The sequence below is a fragment of the Capsicum annuum genome, chromosome 4 (genome assembly GCF_002878395.1).
Source record: "Capsicum annuum cultivar UCD-10X-F1 chromosome 4, UCD10Xv1.1, whole genome shotgun sequence".
In the NCBI taxonomy this organism is placed as follows: domain Eukaryota; kingdom Viridiplantae; phylum Streptophyta; class Magnoliopsida; order Solanales; family Solanaceae; genus Capsicum; species Capsicum annuum.
This window is the reverse complement of record NC_061114.1, coordinates 1,142,502-1,152,521: the sequence shown is the minus strand read 5'-3', so window position 1 is coordinate 1,152,521 and position 10,020 is coordinate 1,142,502. Positions and strand designations below refer to the sequence as shown.

Sequence of the window (10,020 nt, the reverse complement as noted above, 5' to 3'; positions counted from 1 at the left end):
CTTCATTGTAGTTGTCCATGATTTTTCTGAAATGTTCAGTATATATATATAGATATCGATATCCCATGATGGGGGATATCCAATAGGACTATGTCATCCCACCTTTCTCTTAGAAATGGTGGGATAAAATCGTCCCAACATTAGTTAATACCTCATACCAAACAGGAATAAAATTAACCCAAGCTTTATGTCGGTATTATTTTTCTTATCCAATGTACCAAACCACGAGCATAGCAATCTATCCATCCTTCACACAAGAAGTTAAAAGAACAAGAAGTCATTGCAAAGCAATTATTTTCTTTTCTTTACTTTAAAATAGGGTAGTTATCATATATTACAGGAATATGACAGGGTAAAGCCCTGCAGCAAATGTCAAACTTGTGTTGTCCAAAAGGGTGAGGAACTGTCTTGACTTTGCAAAAAAAAACAAAAATTATGGTACCGTATGAGCCATCAAGTGTGCCGGCAAAAGCTTCTGGGCGCTGTCGGATCTGCCTTTACTCAATAGCCTAAACTCACGATCCAACAAGCCCTTTGAAGCGGGCATAAGAGATTATAAGTATGAAAAGCACGCTGCAGATGATGCCACTAACGGCTACCACCTGCACAACATTAAACAAACTATCAGCCAAGTAGCTAGTTTGTTTTCCCCTAAAGGTGTGGTACTCCGACAACAATATTATAGCTGGTCAGCAATAAGAGATGCCAAACTTACCCATTTAAACATGTAACCATGTCCTTCATTCCAAGAATATGGAATGTTCATCCCAAAAATCCCAGCAATCAAAGAGTAGATAGACAAACACACTGTTCCTGAACTGAGGAAGAGTTCTAACTGCAGCCAGCATGACAAAAGCTCATGAACATAGAGAAAACTGTCGTCTCTGAGTTTGATCGAGATTGTCGATCAATAACACAGAACGAAAAAAAAACTGATAGTAAAAGAGAGGTAGGCTATTTAGATATGCCAACGAAGAGCACCTGAATGAGCTGATTTCGATGATTGTCCAGCTGAAATAAGAAACATGAGTTTTACGTCATAACCTATTCAGATTAATCATATCAAAATGAACATTATATTGTCATTTCAACTACCTGAATGTTTATGTAATCTTCTGTGTTGTCAATATATTCTCGTAGCTGCAAATTAAAATACACAGATATTAACTGGAAATTGAAAAACAATGAACATCAGTATTGAAGATTGAAGAGCATTGCGAAGAGGGGTTAAATGGATCTGTCAAAATATCATTTTTATCAAGCGGATCTGTCAAACATTAATCAAAAAGACAAAAGCAGAAAATAAATTGATAACAATGAAAATGGCAAAACAAGAAAAAAGCACCACAGATTGGAATTGTACGGAAGACACGGATCACTCAAGGCCTGATAATCAAACACACAATGCTATCCAAGAGAAAAGGTAGGCAATAATGATGAAAAATATCTGAGGGGGAAAGGGAAGGGTGAAGGACTGGATTATTTGCTCAAGTACACTATTCAATCACTTCCAAAGGAATTTCAGAGGAAAGCATACAACACTAAAATAATATGATATTTCTACTATAGTGGCACATTAACCAAATTTAAAGAGACTGTCAAACTTGGAACTCCATCGAAGGTTCTTAAAAAGGTTTTGCCAGCTTAAATATCCAACTTCACATTACTCTACAGAGGAAAAACTGGCATACCGTAGTTAGTTTATTAAATGTGCCATCAATCTGCATGAAGTAAGCCTGCAAGAAAGAGAACCACTTATTTGTAAGTCTGGCTCAACAGAAGATTGTTTCTTTTTTTCTTCAATTTTGGGTAATGAAAAACTTGTTATTCTTAACTCTTGGGCTCAGGAATTCCTATATAACGTAAGTGACACAGTAAAAGCTTTTTCTTTTCTTTTATTAACTGATTTATGTATCGGATTCCATTCACCCCGCGGTTGGGAATTAATTATTGGCTCTATCTATAAAGATTTTGGGTTTGTTCATAATGATCAAATTATATCTGGTCTTGTTTCCACCTTCCCGACATTTCCTTATCTTAGGTTTAAGAATGATGGCATTATAAGAAGTTTACCTCCAATAACATTTCAAGTTCTTCAACATCATTCTCATCCCCCCTAACTGTTGCAACACTTGCTCTACTAGCCCTGGAAATTTTTGAGCCAATGGTAGGTGAGACAAGAAACCAACTGGCTGCACCTGATCCACTTACAGGTGATGCACCAGCTAATTTTCTGGACAAATAAAGGTCAGCCATGTCATCATCATCGTCCAGAAGTTGCTCGAGCTCATCTCTCACCTGCAATGAAGTACATAAATAAGCAAAACAATGAGTTAATGACTGTTCAGTGCATATCGTGACAAAGGATAGCAAGAGCAGGTGGGAGAGTTGACATTGTACTGCTGATATATTCTCATTTTTGGAGGGATAAGAAAAGATTTTATGATATCAAAAGAGCTCTAGAAAGAGCTATAATGGCATTACAAACTGTCTGGTGCATTGAGCAACTGAAGGAGGCCGGTTACATCCTTTACAAGGAACAGTTTGCTTAATAAAGCGAAGAAATACGTCTATATTTAGGCTAATTACATTTTTCCTTTGGCCGAATAAAATTCGGAGAATTTTTCTATCCAAAACAGTCCGTTAAGTGCCTGCTGGAACTGTTTTCCAACTGTTGTGGCCTTTTTGCTCAGGTACCTAAATTCTGATTCAAGAAACAAAACAAAAATATGACTAAGAAAAAAATGCACAACATAAAATGTGCATAAAAACCAATACGCTCCCAGGCACCTTTCCCGAGGTTAACACCTCCTAATCCTTCTAGTAAGTCTTCAGAGGGACTTTCCAGTGACCCTGGCCAGAAGTAGTATTCTTCAAAAGCACTGAAGGACAAACTTAGTCAAGATGGATCACAATGCAATTTACTACAATGAAGGTTGCAAATCATAAGATATTACTAGAAATAATCAAGAGCAGAGGTATGGGATAACTGAACTGAACAAGATTGAAACATGATCAGAAGAATTTTTTTCAGCCAGACAACGATGGAGTGATTATGCTATCCACTAAAGGAAGCCTCGAAGGTAAAGGGTAACTCTCTCTAAGAAGATGTAGTTCCAAGATCAGTTCTTCTGCTCGAGAAACTACATCAATCATGGGCGTCTATATAAATATTATACGAATGCAAGGTAAGGCACGAAGTAAGAGAAGATCAGTCTGTCCCAAAAATGCAATTTAATGCGGGGTGGATGAACATTGCAGTTAAAATCTCACTTCATTAATATCGAATGCCAGAAGGCAGTAACAAGTGTTCCCAGGAGTACAGTGGAAAAACTCCTCTACTCGGACAGAGTCACAAGGAATAAATGGATGTAGAAATGACTGAGGCCACTGTTAAGGAGAAAGGTGGTATCATCAGCTATCATCAGCATTGCTGGTGGAGTCTGCACTTCCCAAAATGAACTCTCTAAGAACATGGTGGGCAGAATTCCACTTGGGATTTCAGAGATCCATCGTTGGGCTAGTAGCACTTGAAAGCAGGCACACTGTATTAGCATTTATTAGATGGGACAAAACCTTTCCTCCTAGAATTCTTGTTGAAGACAACATCAAACCATGTTCCAAAAGGGAAGTGGTATTGCAAACTTCACGAGTTTAATCTTCAATGGTGGTCGCCAACACTAGGCTCTCTGTCGAAGCTGCAGATATCAATCGTGTGTGTATCAGGCTCGCAGGTCTCCCACTACAGTTATGGATCCAAAATGTTTTCATGGAAGTCAAAAATGACTATGGAGATTGGATTCAAACTGAAGAAGAAAGAGAGCTCAGAAATCATCTTAAATGAGCAAGACTGAAAGGTGAGATAGAATGGGGACTAAATCCCGAAGATGGTTAACGTGGAAAAGAGGATGCTTCTCATGAGGATGATGTGATGGATGCATAGGTTAACGAGGATAGCTAGGATTAGGAATGAGGATATCCGAGACAAGGTGAAAGTGACTTTAGTGGAAGACAAGATGTAGAAAGTGAGGTTAGGCTGGTTTGGATATGTGATGTGGAGATGCATGGATGCCCCGGTGCGAAGGTGTGAGAGATTGGGTATGGATGGTTTGAGGAGAGGTAAAGGTAGACCAAAGAAATATTGCGGTGAGTTGATTAGACAGGACATGGAGTGGTTACAACTTACCAATGATATGAGCCTAGATAGAAAGGTGTGCAAGACGCAGATTAGGGTAGAAGGTTAGTGTGTAGGAGTGTGTCCATGATAGTAGGTAGGAGTGATTCATCTTGCTGTCCGTAGTAGTACTCGTAGTGCTACACTTGTAATTTTGCTGATGTATGTTGTTCCAGGTAGATCGATTGAAATTATTTAGTGGTAGTTTTGCTCTGTTACTACTGTTTCTTGTACTCCTATCACGATTGTTTCTATCTTGAGCCTGGAGTCGATCAGAAACAACCTCTCTCACTGCCTCACCTCTAAGGTAGATTTATGTACACTCTACCCTCCCTAGACCCACTTTGTGGGAATAGACTGGGTATGTTGTTATAAAATATGCCTCTTTCAACAAAATATCCTCAACAATCTGAAGAAGAAAAAGTTCAAAGGATTTAAATGTTGTTCAGCCTGTTAAAACAAACAAATGAGAACGAAAAAATAAATAAATAAGTTAATGTCACTGTCACTTAAAATATAGGTTCTAACCTTTTGTACACGAGCAGTCAACCTCGTCATTTGACTCTTTAATTTCCGCACTCTATCCAGATTACGGCTACTAATCTGCATTAAAAATTATTTTGAAAAAATTACCACACAAAGGATAGATAAGATTCTAGCAATCAACCTTCAAGAATTGCAGATACAGAGACATCCACATATAGGTGCATGCAGGGGATTATGGGTGGAGGATCAGGAAAACGGAACCGAACCACAGAAAGAAAGAATCTTAAGATTCTTAACATGAAAAGAAACATGCTGAACTTTCAAAAAGCAGCACAACCCCAAACTTGTTGATGTTAGTAGCTGGTATGTAAGCTACGATCTTAGTTAACATAAACAAACAAAAAACGTGATAGTTGAGGTAGAAGGTTTCCAGCATATACACACAAATAATTGTGTGCTAGTGTGGAACAGTTAAGGATTGTGAGTCATGAATTGACATATAGACGGATATTAAGGATAAACAAGGAAAGATAAGAATGTCGGCAGAAGGATTGGTTTTTTTCTAGAGATGGAGGAGCTATATCCTTTAGCATATTTATAATGCAAACATAGCAATGTAAACACTAAACAGATTAAAGTTTCATATACATACCTTCGATGTTAACATATCCAAAGCAGGGTAAACAGCAGTTTCCAATTCTAATGTGCGTGCAGCAAGGTAACTACAGATGGCTTCCAAAGCAACCTCTAAAGCTCGAAATTCAAATGGAGACTCTGCATTGTGTTGGGCACAAGAAAAAGTGTCAACATACTCACTAAAAGAACGTGAGAAATACCAAAAGAAATGAGAAGCATGAGCTCGAAAGTCCAATGTGAGAAATCGACAAGTACAGAAAATTGAGAATGATAAAGAGGAAAACCATCTTCTTCAGTTGCTTCAATATCCTGCTGAACATTTGAATCTTTTTCCTCTCTCTGGTCTTCACGATTTGCATTCATTGGTTTCAGTCGCCTTCTAAGTTCCTCAACAACAGGAGTAACATTTTCGTCCGATGGATCCCGAAGAAGAACCTGTCCAATAGAAAATTTGGGGCTGATGTTATAAACGAAAGTTGTTGAAGTGTAGAAGTTGATGTGAATATCCACAATAACAAGATCTAACTGGCAACTGCCCACATGGAATTTCAATAACCCAGCATAGTAAAGATATATGTATTTTTTCTCCTCACCTCAAATATAATGCTTGGGAGCCAAGGGTATTGGATCAAATCAAAATGATAGAACCGAATAGCGCTCTTTTTTTTTATTATTGATAAAGTAAGTGTATATTTCATTCATAAACAAGGACGAGTTGGCCATATACAATGGAAAAACCAAAAGGTAAAGAATCTTCAAAATCTGATTCTCTACAAAGTTCCCCGATTCTTCTATACAATGGGGAATTTTATGGGTGCACCAAAAGAAAATAAGTGACAGGAGGCTATTCCTCACCTCGGAAAAACTCGACTCTACCCACTCATAGGCTCTCCTATTTTGCTCTTTCCAAATAACCCACATCAATGCAAGAGGGACCAATTTTCATGCCCTACGTCGTCTCCTCCTATTCCCGCTTCTCCAACAAAATATTAAATTTTTCACACTTTTTGGCATTACCCAAGAAACTCCAACCCACCACGGCATATCCAACCATAATCTCATAGTAAAGACACAATGAATGAGAAGATGATCCACTACTTCCCTTGTCCTAAGTTGCGCAGACTCTTCATTTTTTATGCCGCACCCGTGTCGAATTCTTCAAAAATACATTAATTTTGGTGAATCCGACACGCACTCATTGACATTTTTGACGAGTCCAAGCAACATAGCCCCCTGTCTCCTTACACATGTAACACCAACTAACACAAAAAACCTTTCGCTTTCTAAGATTTTCCGCCGTCAAAATCAACCCTCTAGATGCTAGCCAAGATTAAAAACACACCTTCCTTGGCACCAGTGCTATCCAAACTGCACATGGAAACACAACCTCCTCTCTATTTAGGAGTTTTCCCATAGAAAGATTTAGCAGAGAAAACTCCATATGTCTATTTAATTCTAAATGACATCTCATTCATGTGATTAAAATAAAGTTCACTGTACTCATTGATGTTAATTTGAATTCAGCGAAATATGGAAACTGCAGGAATTCTAATCCTACTTGCAATCATGATAAATCCTGATTAAGAATCTAACTGGGTTAGTTGTTTGTAAATAGTTGATAAACTTAAAGTGTTGGAAAACATTTTTTAAGTGATGAAATTGATTTTATAGAAAAGCAGTTACATGTTTGAATAGAAGCGCTAAGATTGATAATAGCAATTAATATGATGGGTTAAAAAGTGGTGATAAGTTGCTCCTTTGGTAAAATAACTATAATATCCTTCAAAATTTTTACAAAAAAATTTACAATTTTAATAGTATCCTTGTAAGAAAAGGTAAACAATGAATACAAAGGAGAGAAAGTTGGGAGTTTTATTCTGGAAAAGGTATTTTGAGAATTAAAGATATTAAGGATAAAATAATAAAAATCTTGGTCAAATCAAAAGTGCTCTTATATGCAATTTGGGTGTTTACCAAACACGTAGCTAAGTCAAAAAGACCTGGTGATTTCTCAGTGAAAGATTTTGGCATGTCATACACAAAGACCTACTAACATATTTCAGAAGCTAACTCTTATCACAACTTCAATAAAACGTAAAAATAGCCTGATATTATGTCATCCTTTTCTAAAAGATAGCACATACAATAGATAGTTACATGTCTGAGTATTTTTAAATAAGTTCATGTCCTTATGAACGGGCTCCAAGAGGAGAAAGGAAAAGGTAGCATTTTCTCACTTGGCAGAAAAATAGAAGTGAGCCCTGCCATCTAGACGACAAATGATTATAGACAAATTGTCATATCCAGTCTTTCTACCCTAGCAATAGTAGTCTTAACTCCTAATTTCAGAAAGTCAATAATAAGATTTTGCAACACACAAATGCTATCACCTTAGTAGAGTGAAACTGTTGGCACAACTATCATAAGCAAAATTAATAGCATAGCAAAGCAGTTACACTACAAGTGAAATGGCAAGACATGGTTAGCTGCATCTTGACTTCGGAAGTACAAGAAAATGCAATTCTATAGACTACATAAATATAATTTAACAGAAATTCAAAACTTTGTAAAAGAAAAGTTCAGTAAACAAGAAGCTTGCGAAAAAAGAACATAAAATTACCTCTTCAGATGTAATAATAGCCTTGATATGCTGCCCTTAATCACATAGAACGAAAATTGCATTTATTAGTAAACAAAGCACTTGAAAATGAAAATTGAAAGCAAAATATAAATTGTCAAGCAAAAAACAAACTACAAAAACAGATATAGGTATTTAATGAAAAAAAAAAAAATTCAAAAAATTAGCATATCATCTCCAAACACGCAGTGCACCCATTCCCATAAACTACATCTCAATGAAAAATCGGACAAAATTGAGGACGGCTTTATGAATTCTTAATTTTCATCTTGCTCAATTTCGACCCATTACTCGATAATTGGGATTCTACAACAACATACCCAGTATAATCCCATAAGTAGGGTTTAGGGAGGGTAGAGTGTACGTTGACCTTAATAGAGGAAGGCTTTATGAATTATCAATGTTCATTTCACTCAATTTCGACCCCTTACTCAATAATTGGGGAGTTTACAACAACATACCTAGTGTAATCCCACAAGTGGAGTCTGGGGAGGGTAGAATGTAAGAAAACCATGGCTTTATTTTGATCGATTTCAATCCATTATTAGATAATTAGGCATTCTTCTATAACTACAACAACATGCCCAGTATAATTCCATAAGTAGGGTCTGGGTAGGGTAGAGTGCACGCAAACCTTAGTTATGAATTCTCAATTTTCATTTTGCTTAATTTTGACCCATTACTTAATAATTGGGGATTCTACAACAACATACCTAGTGTAATCCCACAAGTACGGTCTCAAAATGGAAGAGTGTACGCAAACCTTACCTCTACTTCAGATGTAGAGAGGCTTTCTCTGATAGACCCTCAGCTCAAGATATGAATTCTCAATATTAATTTTGCTCAATTTCAACTCATTACTCAATAATTGGGCATTCTATTGAGCATTCTACAACAACAACATGCCTAATCAATCGCATAAGTGAGGTCTGAAAAGGGTATTGCCTGGGAAGACCTTACCCCTACCTCAAAGGTAAAGAGATTGTTATTGATAGACCCTCAGCTCAAGATATGAATTCTTAAATTTCATTTTGCTCAATTTCAACCATTTTTCAATAATTGGGCAGTTACAACCTTTCGTTTCTATTACTACCTTTTGTTTCTATTACTACCTTTCGACAATTTACTCAACAATTGAGGATTCTACAACAACATATCAATGAACAAACAAATTCAAGTAATAACAAAAAACAACAAATAGTAACAGAACAAAACAATACAATAATTGTACATATAACTTTCAAAAAATCACCTCTAAATTAAGAACAACAGCTCTTTCACGTCCCAAAATCGCGGAGGGATACGAAAGCAATGGATCAATAATCCGAAGATCACGAGCATGAATTTGTACACAATGTATAATCTCATACTTATCAACATCTAAGTTCTATTCAATTACATATTTCCGATACACCCTCAGCTCAACACACAATTACATGTTCGATTCAATTACCTCTAAATTACTCGCTTTGCTCAATTTCAACCAACTCAACAATCGAGGATTCTACAACAACAACAACAATATATCAAACAACTAACGAAAGCACAAAAAAACAACAAATAATAACAGAAAAAACAACTATAACTAAACAATACGATGATTGGATATAACATTCAATCAACTCCAAATTCTCAATTTTCACTTAGCTCAGTTTCAACAAATTACTCAATAATCGGGGATTCTACAACAACAACATATCAAAGAAGTAATCAACATAATAGCAAAAACAAAAAAACAACAAATAGTAACAGAACAAACAACTACAATAAAACAATACGACAATTGGATAGAACATTCAACCAACTCCGATCTCAATTTTCACTTTGCTCAGTTTTGACAAAATTACTCAACAATTGAGGATTCTACAACAACAACAACATATCAAACAGGTAACGGAAGCACAAACAATTCAGCTAATAACAAAAAAAAATTCAGATAGTAACAGAACAAGCAACTACAACAAAACAATACAATAATTGTACATGTAACATTCAAAATATCACCTCTAAATTAAGAACAATAGCTCTTTCGCGTCCCAAAATCACAGAGGGATACGAAAGCAATGGATCAATAATCCTAAGATCA

At 36.3% G+C, this 10,020-nt stretch overlaps 1 protein-coding gene across 1 annotated transcript; it reads right to left on the bottom strand.

The window, feature by feature from the left end:
• Positions 1 to 280: 280 nt before the first annotated feature.
• On the bottom strand, positions 281 to 10,014 carry LOC107868462 (magnesium transporter MRS2-I). Its single transcript, XM_047410496.1, has 12 exons — positions 9,939 to 10,014; positions 9,388 to 9,438; positions 7,917 to 7,946; positions 5,581 to 5,731; positions 5,313 to 5,434; positions 4,703 to 4,777; positions 2,074 to 2,298; positions 1,692 to 1,736; positions 1,096 to 1,140; positions 982 to 1,011; positions 716 to 835; positions 281 to 602 (listed from the first exon to the last, which is right to left on the bottom strand). Exons 4-12 carry the CDS (start codon positions 5,657 to 5,659, stop codon positions 516 to 518), a joined length of 828 nt encoding a protein of 275 aa, XP_047266452.1. The 5' UTR covers positions 5,660 to 5,731; positions 7,917 to 7,946; positions 9,388 to 9,438; positions 9,939 to 10,014; the 3' UTR covers positions 281 to 515.
• Positions 10,015 to 10,020: the final 6 nt, after the last annotated feature.